We start from the raw sequence: 16419 nt of genomic DNA on the forward strand, positions 1-16419 counted from the left end.
GTTTTGCCAAAATTTTCCGTTTCGGTGTCATAATATCACATTTGCGTGTTAGGTACTTTATTAATTTATCTACATATTTTTACACACAGCACGTATAAAATATACCAATATAAAAAGTGTTTATCAATAACTTTTACAATACTAATGTGCTTAAACCGCTATGGTAACTACTATGAACTACCACATAATTTTTCCATATATTATGTCACGTGTAAGCAAATCCTCCCCGCGTTCCCCTTACCCCGCAATCCGTGCGGTAAGAATAAAACGAGAGCGCAGAGGCCGTCCGAAAAGCCTTATATTAGTAAAAAGTCATATTTTGAGGTGTCGCTTTCGTCTATTTCCTCCTCCACTATTCGAACAATTTAAATTGTATTTTTCAAACTAAATAAGAAGTAAATATGCTGTGCTTCTATGTTTTATTTTTTTCATTAATAGTTGTCAAATTTGCACATTAAGTCTCTGTTGCCGACTTTTACAAGCAATTTTGATTAATGTTAAAATGTTCAAAATTAAGCTTAGACTAAGTTATAAATAGATATTAATTATTATGTACTGTTTACCATTTATATCTAGGGAGAAAACAGATCGTTTGTATGAAGATAATACCCACCGCGGTTTCTTTTAAGTTGTGTGTACCGACGACCTGTGTACCGACAGAGACACGCTATATTTTTTTCTATATTGTTATGTATCACGCTATATTGTTATTCTTTAAGCTTATATTATCCATCTATTTGAATCACCCAATTGAAACATAATTCAGTAATAAGTACCTACAATTTATAAGAATTTGAAGTGCACAATATAGCAATATACACGATTCTAAAAAATGTGTCTGTTTGTCTTGATTGTTTGTACACATTAATCTCCGGAATTCCTGGATGTATTTAAATCATAAAATTGAGAATGGAAAGACTTTTGTTGATGCAGAACCGCAACAGACGACCTTAACAAAAATTGCTAAGAGTTTAAAATCGAAGATCTGAAAGACCTGAGCATTTTTTGTCCAACACAGTCCAAGAGCCCAGCTAAGCTATAATACGGTCAGAAGTGATATCTTAACAAAAGTTGTTCTGTATGATGGGGACTCTGTTGACGAAACTCCAAGAGCCCAACTACACTATAACATAAATAGAAATGATATCTTAGCAAAAGTTGTTCAGTCTGATGGGCATTTTCTAGCGACTTTGACAAATTTGGCAGTAACAGTTTATGACTGATTTTCAATGGTGGGGTATTATCCGTTCTTTATCTATATATTATACACCAAATATAGTTTATGAAGTGATTTTTTAACAGTTATTTGCAATATAACTGTTAATTCAGTGCACTCTTGGGCTCCGCTGCGGAATTTCGGAGAGAAAAGTATAAAATAAAAGTACAAGTCAAAAAAAGTGTTTATTGTTTTATTAAAATTTTATAGGATGTTATATACTATATAATTCATTATACATTAATTCTTTAAGCCGTTGAATTATATTCTATATGTTGCCGTTTTCCAACTACGTAATTATTTTAAACCATCGCCCAAAAAACTTGCTTATTTGTACTGCAATATTCCTGAAAAAATAATACACATATATATATATATATACATACTAATAATACGGATATTTATTATACTAGCCCTCCGCCTTTGTTTCGCCTTCGTTATATGTATAATCTTACATATTCAGCGGCAAAAGCATTTTAAAATCTGATGATCTCATCGCAGTGACGCAGTGTTCAAACATTCAAACGAAAAAACTATTCGTCGTATACTATTAGAACTAACTAATATAATGATATTATGTTATCTGTGATAATACTACACTAGGCAATAAGTATAGACTATAGATTATAGAATTAACAACACCAATGATGTTAAAAATGTAATCAAAAGTGGTTAATATAGATAATGTGGTATCTCCACTTTATTAGACACATTTTAGAAGCCTTTTTGAATTGTCATATATTATAGAAGCTTTTTTATTTTACGTTGCTAAATTATTCATAAAACTATGTATAATATTTTGGCAAATAGTTTCCAAAAAGAGCCCACAAGGAAGTTGCCATTTCAAATTATAATGATTAGGGAATTTGTACATTATAATTTAAAAATATGTTAACGGACATTAAATGTACCTTATGGGGTACGGTTGTACACTTGTATTTTGCCTCGTGTCACAGGGCACAAGAGCAGCGATTATGTTTTCTGCTACCCGTTCTATGCTCTCATCTTTGTCGATCCAAATAGCTTCGCAGCGAGATCTGCAAGCAACACAGATACTTAGTCTAATCTGTTTCTATGAAGCACCTTGTCCCGTTGTAGGGTATGGCAGATGTACTATGTAGTGTAATTAACAGAAATATTGGTTGTCTTATGCGCTTACGTCATGCGACATGCGTTTTATTGCAGCTGAAAAGACAGCCTTTCGAATGATATTTGTGTGTGTGTGTGTGTATAAGTGCGGTACGGTTCTAAGGGTACGGTCTACCGTAGATCTATATCTATATCGCATGTCATTTTGTCATGTTTTTGAATTTTTATTTAAGTATGAAAAATTTTCATCAACGTTTTTTTTCAGTACTTAGTATTTATACTATTGTATAAATGACTTTATTAGATCTAAACGGTTGAAAGCTACAATTGAACAATCTATTATTCATAATTTATTAACATCAATAATGTAATTATTAACCTACTCCTTTCTACTCGATTTTGACCTACTTAAACACTCTAATTTAATGAAAACTTTGTACTTTGTATCAACTCCCAACGAGAGAATAATAATATCATGTGATAATTTTATTCCTTATCCTGCTAATGATCGCCGGAATTAAATACTGTATAATCTGTAAAAGAGCAAGTGAGACAATTTAGTTGTGGTAGTGTGCTTTTTTTATTATTTTTTATCTTCAAATGTTACTTCTTAGCGACGTAGTTCAAGCTGGCTCGAAGCACTGCGTCGAACGCGCGCGTGGCCTCACTGTAAACGTCGTCCAGGGCACCCGCTGATGCCCAGGCAATACATCCACCACGTTGCACTAAATGTGATAGTGATTCCAGTAACTGAAAATATATGGTGGAAATTAAATATAGCACAATCCGTGCTAATATGAATATAAAATTACTAACTAATTAATAATTTACTATAATATAATATTATAAATGCAATAGTAGGTCTGTAAGTCCGCCTGTCTCTTTTTAACACTTAAACCATTTAACCAAATTGGATGATATTATCATAGATATAGTTTCAGAACCGAGAGACAATGTAAGGAAAGCTCCGGACTGTCTGTTTTCCTTAGACTATCCCTCTATCAATATAATCCCAGGACGTAAAGCTAGTAATTTGAGCAATTGAGCTTTCAAAACACATAAATGAACATTACAATTCACTTTGGTTTGAATTAGAACCAACTTTTAAAAAATCGGTAAAACATACGCTACAAATTGAAAACCATCGTCGATTATCCCAAATTTAATGACTGAATAAAATTAACATACATAGTGCAACATAATGCTGAGCCAGGGCCTTTTTGCAGCCACTACGCACACACTTATACACTTTTATTATTAGAAATCTGTTCTTCTAAGCATTGTTCTTAAATTTTTTAACGTCTTTTTTTTGTAATTGTTTTTGTTATTGTGTATGTTGTTTGGTTGCATTAAATCATTTGTATTATTATTAATTACCTTTAAATTATCGTAAACGTCAGCTGAAACCAACTTAGCGATGCCGTCCAAGCCGGGCCTAGTCTCGGCGCCTATAACTAGAAGCGCATCGACTCGGGAGTTGCTAGTCGCCTCCCCCGGTACTGTGTGCACTATGCAACCGCACGCCTCCAGACGTCGCTTCACTTCCTTGCCGAGTGAGTTTGTTGTGTTTGTTACCTGTGGTATAAAAATATTGCTATATCATGACCAGGAATTCTCGTATCTTTTAAAATTTCGCATGTTATGCTAATCATGTGGATGTTCAATTATTAACAGCTTAGGTACGTGGTAACTGACTATTCGGTAATCTGTGACTGAACTAACCTCTTGGTTACCGCATAAATCATATTATCATTTTATCATTAGATTTCAAAGTATGTAGCAGTTATTTTGGAATAAACTCCATTCATTTCATACTTACAAGAACAGTCTTCACGTCCCTGCGTCGCTTATGTTTCCTAACTCTGGCTCTAGCGGTATAAGCTATCAATGCGGACGTGGCCAGTAATATGGAGCCTCCCTCGAGGGTGGCAAGCAAGCGCCACGCCAGTCCGGCGCCGGCTTCGATACCATCTGACATCTTTATCTATTAGACAATAAATGTAAAGTTATTTTAAAATAGGTCTGTATGAAATATAAATATTCCCTATGTTTTAATTCAGGCCATTCAAGTCTTGTTAACTTGTTTGAATATACAAATTGGCGCATAATATTATGAAATTATTATTTTATTCTCTAAAACAATTGAAGGTTTCGATTCTCATTTGGCAACGAATTAGAGAACACTAATATTACTGCATATTACAATCCTGTAAGTTTTAAACTCAGATAGTTATTTTGTAAATTGCGTCAGGTATTTAGAAGCAAATTATAATAAGAATCGATGTACCGTCATATACCCAAACTTACGAGTTCATTTATCTTATAAATAAGTCTTATACCTTATAAGTACGTATAATTCCTACACGTGTGATGTTTTTGTCTTCGTTATTTTATCTTTTGTTCATATTGACATTTGCCACATCCTGCACTTTGTGCTGGTTTTTTTGTGAAACGTTTAAGTTGAAGCTTGCGAAACTTCCTGTTATTGAAAATTATCAAACAATGCACTCGAAAAAAATTAATTACCATGTCATATGTGAGCTACGTTAGCACAGAATTGAGCCTTCCTAACACAACACATACAGTTTGTTTCTCTTTGCCATTTTAAAGCTTCACAAAAATAACAATTTTGAGCCATATCTCCGATGGCGGAATATGTGGCGTAGACAATCATAGGAGTATACGTAAATGTACTCCGTTCGTTTACGATAGAAAAATTACGAAAAATAACCATGTACACTTTTTCATAATTTTTGATTAATTTTTATTCTAATCTAGGTAGAGCAAATAGAATCACATCGAAAATCATGAAATCTTTGAATCTTCTTTCTACTTACTTATACATTTTATTTGCTAAAATTTTTTTTTTGAATGGCTAGCAAATTAACTTAATGGCTCTTTGTTTTATCTGTATTAATTATTACATAAATGAATAATAATTACAACAGAACAGAGTAGGGTTTTAATGTGGGAATTGAGCAAAACTTGTTTAAAGCATAATTATCACTAACAAAAACTTAAACTAGGGCTTTCGAAGGATTCGCGAAGTAATCTACCTCATTTGTCAAAATGTAACATTTTATTTATGTGTATAGGTTTTGTGATTGTGGTGAAGTTTTGATCGCCAGAAATCCGACATCGCCCACAGCTCGTTCCCCGGGGCCTGTGGGTATCTATCCAAGATTTCCCCACTAAACAAAAAAAAGCAAAAAATGAAGGTATAGTGCTATCTTGAGATAGTACAGGCTAGTAAAGTATTATATTAACTGTGGTAGAGGTGTAGTAGAGGCATTAGGCAGTAGGTTATATTAACCTGTGGGCTTTCTTTTGTGCGCCTTTTTATTTATTTAAAGAAAGGCTTATCAACTTGACTATATACTTATGTATTTTAAGAATAATTATAATTAATTAGGATTAAGACCCGTTAAATCTGATTAAATAGTCCATTTGCATTTTATAGTTAACATTGTTTGATATTTAACTGCTTCTTGTCTTTTTCCGATCGTTATTTTAATGAATGTATTATGTATGGGTGGGCGCATATAAAAATAATACGAAACTTAGGTTTCTAATTTTGTAGCACAATAATTTTTCTGTTATGATATTATATATTTTGTTTATCACTGAGTAAAATTAATTTGTTCTGCAAGTGTTAAGAAGTCAAATAAAGGTTTCACTTAAAAAAATCTTCATTCAACTATTCATTCATCATTTAATCATAATCATCAATCATCATTTAATTTATTCATTCTTTATTGCACTTTTTTATCAGGAGAGAAAAAGACAACACACTTACAACTAAGTACATTAGAAGGTCTTATCGCTTTAGAGCGATTTCTTCCAGACAACCTCGGGTACAATAGAGAACTATAATAATAGTATCGGTAGTTAAATTATATTAAAGGGAGTTGTAAGACATAAATATTTGCTTCACGATTAATATTGCAAATATTACCGCTTACTATTTATAACGGTGTACCTGTGTAAATAAAGCTATTAAATGTTTAATTAATAAACAAATTAAACAGTTGTATGCTTTGCACTTAGAATTCCTAGGATTTTCTTATCCTGAATGTATCGTGTCTTTTAGTTGTGCTTTGAAATAGTCACGGGAATACAATTTATGTAAGGATGTAGATATTAAATGTGTTAAATCATTATTATCATCATCAGCCCATACATTATGCTCCCACTGCAGAAAAAAAAACCTCCTAAAAGGGTTCAGACTAATCCACCACGCTGTTCTTACTATTATTGTTAAGGGGCATGAAAAATAGATGTTGGCTGATTTTAAGACCTACCTGATATACACCCAAAATTTTATAGATATCGGTCCAGTCGTTTCGAAGGAGAACGAGGAGAGTCTTATAACTAACAGTGTTACACCAGAATTTCATACAAACAAAAAGATTATGATATTATTGCGATAAAAAACACGTAGTGAACAATATAATTGATATAAAATTTGTATGTAGTTTTTGTGGTTTGATATTTCGAAATGTAAGTACTAATTTAGTGCTATAAACTTCCAGCTAATTATATTCCAACTACTGCTATAATAGCAAGTTAGATTTCTGGTTAATCGCTTGTAAGTGCTATGAATTATATTTGTAAACATATTAACGTAGATATTTAGTATTTAACAATAGGATGTACTGTGATCAATTATTATTCACTTAGTCGAGAGTTGAGACCTAAGTCACGTTGAAGCAAGAACGAATGCAACTTCTAATGGGGATGGAGTTATATAAATTATTTAGTGTTATTTTCAATCACTTACAAATAACCCACATCATGGATTAATTTTATTACGTAAATTAAAATAACAAATGTTTTTTGAGAATTTACTAAACAAAATAACATTTGAAAATATCCGGTGTAATACAATTTCAACATATTAATATGATGGTACTACAAACAAAAACTCGTTTCTTCATTGAATGCAGTTAATTAAAATATATTAGATTAGTTTTAATATACGAATAGAAATCTGTTGTCAGTTTTTCGATCTTTTATATTATGAAACTAAATTTATTGGTTAGTTTACACAATTTCATATTATGATGAAGACTAATCCATAAATTAGTATTTAGCATGGTTTCAACATAATAATTTTGAATTCACTACACTAACTCTCTGCATATAAACATTAATAACATTACTTACTCAGTTATGCAGAACAAAGAGAAGTCCAGTACAACGACTTTGATACAGAGTTGTGATTAAAAATCTGAAACCATTGATATTAATTATCATCGTTAATATCTTTAAGTATAAGTATTAATTGCAAAATAGCTAGCTTTGTCACTAAATTAATAAAACAAAGGGCCTTTAAATACTATCAAGGTATTTAAGCCTGATAGATAGCATCTAGACTGAAAAGTAAACGTTGGGACGGCAGGGACCTTTCAAGGCGATCTTTCTCAATATATTGTTTTGGTTAAATATAATGCACTATTATTGCAATTATTGTTTTCTATTCAACGCGGTCACGCCCAGCTTGAAATGTTTAGCGTAAATTAAGTGGGTAAAATCTTTGTCCAATAACCTTTTCAGTAGGACATGATTTATCTTTTCTTTCGCATTTTTTAAAGTACCGTCGCGTTGCACTAAATTCACATACGGATTCGAAGTGTTAATGTTATTAGGATTGCGCAGAGCTTTTATATTTAACTCGTTATAAAACTAAAGGTTAGGTCGAAAAATAGATGTTCTTTTTGTAGTTTATCAATACGTAATACTTCAATATATGATCGGTGTTGCATCATCCACTTGAAAGCCATTTAAGATTTTTATTTGCTACTAAGTGGTTCGACATCGTGATCTTTTTTGATTGAGATTTTTTGGCAATAATGTATAAATCCAGAATTTTTTACTTCATGTATCATCGGTGGAAATCGGTACAGCCACTTTTTTACGTATAAACTAAAAAACAATTAATTATTATTACGACATAACAGAAAAAAATACGTTAATTTTCTTCTGATTGTCTAGAACTGCACTGCCAAATACATCACATTGCAATGGAACATAAATTTAAATGTGTAGGTATTACAGTAGTAGTAATAAAAATGTATTAGATTACCTAAAGCTATGTACCAATAGTTAGTCAATCACTTCATCATACAATTTGACAGTCGATCTCAATCAACATCTGAAAGGCAATAGGTCAATAGCCAAAAACCGAAATCTACAGAAATAATGATTAGAAGGAACTAGTTTACGATAGCATCTTTGAAAGAGACGACAAATTGGACAAGCTCGCACTGGAGAATTACCACACTCCCACAGAAAACGGGCGTGAAATAGTAGCATAGTACCTTATTTCCACCCTTCCCAGCCCAATCCTTCTATCCGGTGTCAATTCTTTCCTTATCCCTTACCCGATAAAAGCGGGTAGCGTATAAGCTCTACCTCTGCTAATGTTCATGGGCAGTGGTGACAGCTTATAACCATCACGTGAACCACCTACTCAGTTGGCCACTATGACAAAAAACGAGCTTTTATTAGCATTAGCTATTATTTTTATACAATCAGAAATAAATCATCTCTAAAAATTTAAATTTTCTAACTATCACGTTCATTAGATAAAGCCTTTTTTTATTTATTTTTTGATAGTGATAATTATTTTTAAATACTTCTCAGTCTTACATCAATTTGTACTCAGTCCTACCAAAATTTCTAATAAAAATTTAAGGAGGAAACATTTGCTGGGTGAGTATATTATTTGAAGTTTTGATAAAGCCAACAAGCCAGGAGAACCCAAAGTCCAAGATTAGTGCAGTTGTGCGTCTATCCTAATAAATATTATCATCATGAAATCTAACTCACACTGCAATGCACATAAATAAAATTAGTATTTTATAGAGGAAATACGATACTTTCCTCTTTTAGTACTTATGAATTAAATAAAAACATATTATACACCCATAACATAAAGTTATTGCCCACTTGATGAAATCTTTGATTGAATTATAGCCCCATGTTGGCTCATCCACTGTTATTAATTATAACCTAAGTATTGTAAGAGTATATAATATATTGGATTTTGAAGATTAGCGCTCAGGTGTGCTGTAGGTCTTATAACAAGGCCTACGGGTCACAAGTGGTCCTTGGTCCACATCCGGAGTTACTATCGCTAATCATATAATGCCAACTTCAGAGTCGGAAATAGGGTTGATTGAACGAAGGAAATTTTGGTACAATTGTATCTTAGACACCTTAGGTTCCACATCTACACACTAATATTATAAATGCCTGTGCTTATTTATCTACTTTTCTTTTATGTTGCAACGGATTTTTTTTAATATGATTCTTGTGTATGGATAGCTAGGAGACCAATCGAAAGGAGAGGAGAAAATGGAAGGATAGAGAGTGACATGTTAGCCTTTTAACTGCGGTGATACTATTAATTCTCATGGAAATTTTCTTTGATTTCGCGGTCGGAAAGTAAATTTTTATGTTCTAGAAGATTCTCACGCAACATCACCGAGTCACCAAGAGTTTTCACATCCTAAATTTTAACACGGGATTAAGTAACTACAAATTCAGTTATATTGAACCATAAAAAGTCGGTGTAAATTAAATAGCATATAAAATATTACAATACCTTTATCACTTGCAATTTCTATTATGATTAGTATTGTAGGGTTTCCGCTCGGCCTCAGCTTTTTTGGACAATTTTTTTTTATTAATTCTTTAGCTCTAAACGACACTCCAATTCAATTTCACTCAAATAATACCGTTACGACTTAAATCAAGCTTATTTCTCCAAGGTTTTATGTACTAGTTTTCATTTTGGTAAATGGTATCAGTTGTAACATAATATCTATGTAGTATTTTCTTGTGTTTTTTTTTACGCGAGTATTATACATTTAGAAATTAAATCTTTTTAGCGTGGACCACGCTCGCTGTAAAGTGTTCGAAACATCGGGTTAATAATATAATGAATAAATTGCGATTAAAATCCGTTAAAAAGTTTTTAATTTCTATAATAACTATGTTTTAAATGTTTTTTTTTTAACAACAGATATTAATTTGATCCTTAACCAGTTTGTTCGCTGAAAGCTTCATATTATGCCTCATTAAAAAATCCTTATAATAATTTTTCAAATCAGATACATACAATGGATTTCGCATCGGTGCGGTTTCTTAAGTCATCGAAGTTAATGTCTATATAACTAATGATATTATCGAAGAGATATCATTAAAATTAATAAGAAAAACAGAAATTGACTAACCGAGCGAGCACTGACAACAGGGTTGTCACTTAGTACTTAATTTATTGTAAACAGAAAAACAATAATAATACAGACAGTCGTATTATATTTTTAAAATTATAAAATATTAGACAGCCCTAACCATTAGAATGTCCGGTGTACTTGGTCCAGTATGTTTCTTTCCGGTCACGGTAGCCGGCACTTTTTAGTCGTGTGACAACCTTGAGTATCATACCGAGTAAATATTATGCACTATATGACAATAGGGTTAGCTTTTGAATTTGCTTGACTCACGTGTGGATAGGGGAAGATTAAATAGATTATAACATCAAACTGGTTATTTTATAGAAGTAATGTCCCATTGTAAGTTGAAGAAATATTCTTTATTGTGTTATGAAATTTCACCTAACACATAAATCTAATTTCAACATATTCTAAACAAGAATTCACATACTTAATGGACTCTATTCAATTATAATAATATGGATAACTAACGTTTAAAGTAAATTGTATTTTTTTATTTTGCTATTTATTTAAAATTGAATAATTATTAACACAAAAATTCCTATTAAGAATTTATTTTTTTGTTTGTTACTTTTATTTCTTAATATATATAAATTACGTGTCACGTTGTTTGTTCGCGATGGACTTCTAAACTACTCAACTGATTTTAATCAAATTTGCACACAATGTGGAGTTTGATCCAACTTACAAGATAGGATAGTTTATATTATTATAGCAGGTAAGTAAGGAATAAGTAAGGGATTGACAATGGTAATTGAGGAATAAACTGGTAAGGATGAGGAAAATTTATGGTCCTTCGGCCCCGTCACTCATCGAACTATTCTTAGCAATATCACAGATAACATAATACTGTATTAGTACAAATACTGCAAAGAATTGTTGTTAAAATCTGCAATATGTACGAGTGAGTAGTTATACAATTATAATTATTTTTCCTGCTAGTTATTTTACAATTGCAAAGTATAATTATGATGATGAACACTTTATTCTACCGGATAGAATGAAAACTCAAGAAAATGACGCTATAATGAGTTTGAATATCCGTCGGGAAATGTAATTATTGGGTGACATTGCAAGTCACAACCTTCAAACATTGTACAGAGAAAAAAAAATACCATTCAAAAAGAAACACAACTAATATTTTTTTTTTACTTATATAATTTTTGATATGCGTATGTTACCGTAAAATCCCAGTTTTCATAACAACACATCTTCCCTAGTTAGAACTAGTTGTAACAAAGGCGTTTTGTTTTAATTACTTCTAACTAGGCAAAACGCGTTATAACGGAAAACGGGCACTAACTGTAACATACATATTATTATACATTTTCAATGTCATAGTAAAACAATACAATTTTGTTGCTATTTAGAAATATCTAATAGCTTTAAGCAGTTTATCATAACAAGTTTTTCTTTTCATTTAATTAAATTTCTAAAACTAAATTATTTATACCACCCTCATACAAAAACCGTTATATTATTTTTTACCAACAAACTGAAATCAATCATTTCCCAAATAGTATTTACGTAAAATGATGACGAAAAAATTGGGTTCCTTCTTTTTTTCATATAATTATTTTATCCATTTCATTAGCACTAAATATTCATAAGGCTAATCTGTTAACTCAAGTATAATATTGCGTCCATTATGCAATATAATGCAGATTTTTACAGTACAATTATTTTATGAGGTCATCGAGTTCATCCTTAATACTCAATAAGTACAAAATATATCTACAGTATTTTTTATATTTGAATTAGTTAATATTATTACGAAATAGCCATTTGGAGTGAGTCATTTAACACACACGTTTACCTAGTAAGTAGTTACAATTTTTAAACTTGGAGGAGACACACCACATAATTTATCTGATATGATATCTACCTCCTTGAATAAAAACTGTAAAATATATATTTTATTATTATATATTATAAACTTAATTTGGTGGCGCAATATAAAATAAGAAGTATTTAATATTTATATTAGTATATTTTACCAAACCTTAAATATCTGCAGATTTATTAAATAATCAAACACTGATTAAAATTATTTGAACTATTTTTCCATAAATAGTCATGGTTGTAAAGCACAAATTTGTAAATTTAGTTTCCTTATTTTTTTAAAGAAAACTTTCACTAAAACGTTTTCACTTTTTCTTAACTCAATTTTGAAAAGTCAGTGCCTAAACGCAAATATGATGTCCATGGAATTAAAAAATATATATTTGACAGACAATGATTTCCCGCGCAAATTGTAATAATCTCATGCCAGCGCGCCAAATATCCGAACGATGGCGCGGTCTATACTCGAATGCAGTTTGTTTTCATTGTCGAGCAGATAATTACGTAAAGTATTAAAAAAGTAAATTACTTATGTTCACCTTGATTTTCTCGCAAATAGAAGCGGCGGTGGAGAACAATACAGGCTTTTTGTCGAAGTTTCCTGCGCTTGCGTAAAGGAAATCTAGGGTTTCCTTCAATTTAGTTTGCTCAATGGTTCCGTTAGGAATAGGAATGTGTTACATATTGCGTTTCATGACGAAAGTGATAGATGGCTGAATTAGGTTTTAATTAAAAAATAATTTAATCTAAGAAAGTATATAGGTTATAATAGAATAAATTATGAAGAGAATAAATTAGTCTGATTTTGTTGTATATTTATAAGTAGGTTTCCTAGAAAAAGCAAAGAAACAATAAGTTACACAAAACATACCTACCAACTTAATTGTAAAAATATTTACTCCTTTTTTAATTTAACTAGTAGTTAATGAACATTTATGATCATTGTAGTTGAAATAATTGAATAACGGAAATTAACCATTATAAAATATAATTTTGTTTTAAACAAGGTTTTTTTATCATCTTTAGCCAGTTAACGCAAGCCTAGCTAGTTCGTAGTAACTAAGTTAACCAGTGAAATAGATAATGTTACGTTAGAACGGGATTTCTGTTACGCTACTTTACGTAACTAAGGGGCAGATCTATTAAGGAAGTCACTTGTAATGGAATTAGAGCTTAGGTAATCGGTTTCAATACTTTTTCCGTCGACGAATCTAAAAAAATCCTTCGTATTTCTATTTAGACAGAAGTTATTTAATCATCTTTCAGAAAACAATATAAAAAAAGCAATCATTTCACGATGTAGTTTCTTATTTATTGTTTCGTGATAAATGCATTCAATAATTATAAGTGCTATAGATAGAAAGCAGACATTAGTGATAATATTTCAAAGATGTATATATGTCGTGAAAAACTCATCTTTTACTAACTCTATTATTTGTAGTTCTTAATAGTATAGATGCATACTACATATGTGCATTTCTTATTATATTATATATAGAATATATTTGCACAAAATTTAATCCCGAAAATTACAGTAACTCTGGCTGTCTGTCTGTCACTCTTTCACGCCTAAACCACTGAAACGATTCTGCGAAAGGACATAGGATAATTTTTATCGCGAAATAAGTGTAGAAGGGGTTGAAATAGGGGATGAAAGTTTGTATGGAAGTTCTTTATGTCAAAAATAAAATCATGTAAGATTGTTCAATTGTCTTAAACCATTTTGAAAAATAGTCTAGAGTCTAGATCTTGGGAAAACCTGTATATAGGCTACTCCTTACCATATCCCGCGATATAACCGAATTCCACGCGTGCGAAGCCGGGTCGGAAAGCCAACATTTTATAAATTAATTCTTAATATTTCCAAACCACCACCATGATATACTTATTTCTTTTTTCTTAACCTTATCTGAGAATCAAATATGATGTTATTAAAAACCAATTTGGGCTTGCAACAATTCGCAACTGTTATGCCTTTCTAATTCATTAAATAGATATAGCTCACCTTGTTATTGCATTATATAAACTAGACATCTACACGATCAAAATATCATCATAAAAATAATAAAAAAACAAAACAGAATCTCGTCGTTCTTGCAAGCATATCGTTTGTTAATTGTTTTTTATTATTTTATTTATATAATATTCGATGAAGGAGCTAGTAGGTGGTCTTTTTAATATGGTAAGCGCCATTAACATTTACAGAATCTATAAAAAATACTATGCGAATGGATTGCCGCGGCGATAGGTAGGTAAAAAGAAAGGAAAGATCTGGGAAATAAAGGAAAGACTTCGAAGGAAAGGGATATGGGTCATTGGATGATTGTAATATTCATTCATTGTAGAGAATGCCAAGTGAATGGAGACTGGAGTCAGGAGCGGCGGCATGAAAACGAAAAATTTCGGTTTTTTGTCAGTGATTTAAATCTGCATAATATATATATATATATATATATATATATATATATATTAATGTAGCAACATGAATGCAAGCGGATACTGCATGCATTGCAAGTTGCAACCGTCACGAATCAGTGCAGTTGTACCAACCGACGGAAACTTCATAATTGCATCTTTTGTACGCAAATACTAACTCAAATTGTAGTAGACTGTTTCAAAGATAAATTATAGATAGATTACGCTGAGGTCCATTAGCGTAGGGTATGCTTATAAGAACATAATTAAAGTGTCATTTGAATGTAATGGATTGTCTGGTACATACCTATGTAGTAGCGAGTATATAATATGTACTATTCATATATTAAGTTGAGGATTTTAGTATTTTCTTGTGTTTGAGGATTTTGTCTATTTGCTTGAACATGCTAATTCAAGAGACTACAGGACCAATTACAAAGATATTTCATCGTTGGATAAATACTCTCCGAATGCTATAGCCTCTAATAGCTGAGCCAGATATATCTTTACATCAAACTTTAATATTATTAAATTGTTATTAGCGATATAAACGATAAACCTAAATGCTAATAATCAATGAAATAAAAAAAATACGTGTATTTCAAATTAGTCAAACTAGTTTACACTAGTTTTTTTCTTTCGCTTCATAATAGAAGAGAATAAAATTTATGGTACACAGCTACAGTAAGTATATGCTCATAAGAGCATGCAGAAAGGGACGAAAACATAAAAGAGCTTTTATAAATGAAGAATATAAGTGTGACGTATGATATCTATGATATACCTTACTTGTACTCTATTATGAACTTACATCACGTAATATAATAGGGAGGGTATTTGAAGCTCGAAACAACCCGAGCAAAGTTGAGGGGAACGGATAACCTCACCTAACCTTCAATTATTTACAATAGATAATTATCCTATACATATATTTTGCACAACAAAAAATATACGACATCACTAAACACATAATGACTTATGACGAAACCTTTGCTCGGTTTATTTTGCTCTAAGCTAATAAGTGATTTGGATATTTACCTTTTTTATTTCATAAAACAATGTTTACCAATTTCGCAATACATATTTCTTAAGAATGTAGGCCAGGCTAGTTCATACGGCTGTGATTTAACAATGTAAGAAGAAAATAGAAAAGCAAGACTACGTGGTCACCTTGATATACTTTGTACGCACGTATAACCTATTGTAATAGCAGCTTCTAAACGTCGTGGAAAATTACACGTGTTTTTATAAAGTGTGGTAAAGGCAACAATCATTTGTTTTTTGTTTCATGTCTATTTCAGATATAGAATTAAACTTAAGATTATTTCATATTGTTTCTGACTTTGGAGATGTGTCAAAAATATACATGGTGGAAGTTACAGTATTATTTTTGTTATAAAAAGCTATACTACCTATGTGTTGAGTTGAGAGTTATGAAAATAGGCTTTAAGGGCACATAATGTGATTGTACGACGTACCTACGTATATTTATGTATTATAATGTAACTAGGTTTTGCCCGCGATTTCGCGAATGTTAAATTCGGAGTAGTTTAATAGATGTTATTATACTTAGTCTGGCCATAAATACTGTTACACTTAATTATAAAAAAATAT

General features: G+C 31.2%; 1 protein-coding gene across 2 annotated transcripts; it reads right to left on the reverse strand.

Moving 5' to 3' along the window:
* Positions 1 to 1489: 1489 nt before the first annotated feature.
* LOC119838798 lies at positions 1490 to 12888 on the reverse strand. Of its 2 annotated transcripts, none has more exons than XM_038364915.1 (6): positions 12546 to 12888; positions 4125 to 4289; positions 3683 to 3880; positions 2913 to 3055; positions 2128 to 2253; positions 1490 to 1563 (listed from the first exon to the last, which is right to left on the reverse strand). In XM_038364915.1, the coding sequence occupies exons 2-6, from the start codon at positions 4281 to 4283 to the stop codon at positions 1506 to 1508; spliced, it is 684 nt and encodes a 227-aa protein (XP_038220843.1). In that variant the 5' UTR covers positions 4284 to 4289; positions 12546 to 12888; the 3' UTR covers positions 1490 to 1505. The 2 variants fall into 2 exon arrangements, with proteins under 2 accessions (XP_038220843.1, XP_038220842.1); XM_038364914.1 differs by having other exon boundaries at positions 12551 to 12887.
* Positions 12889 to 16419: the final 3531 nt, after the last annotated feature.

The sequence above is a fragment of the Zerene cesonia genome, unplaced genomic scaffold (genome assembly GCF_012273895.1).
Source record: "Zerene cesonia ecotype Mississippi unplaced genomic scaffold, Zerene_cesonia_1.1 Zces_u005, whole genome shotgun sequence".
Taxonomy (NCBI): Eukaryota; Metazoa; Arthropoda; class Insecta; order Lepidoptera; family Pieridae; genus Zerene; species Zerene cesonia.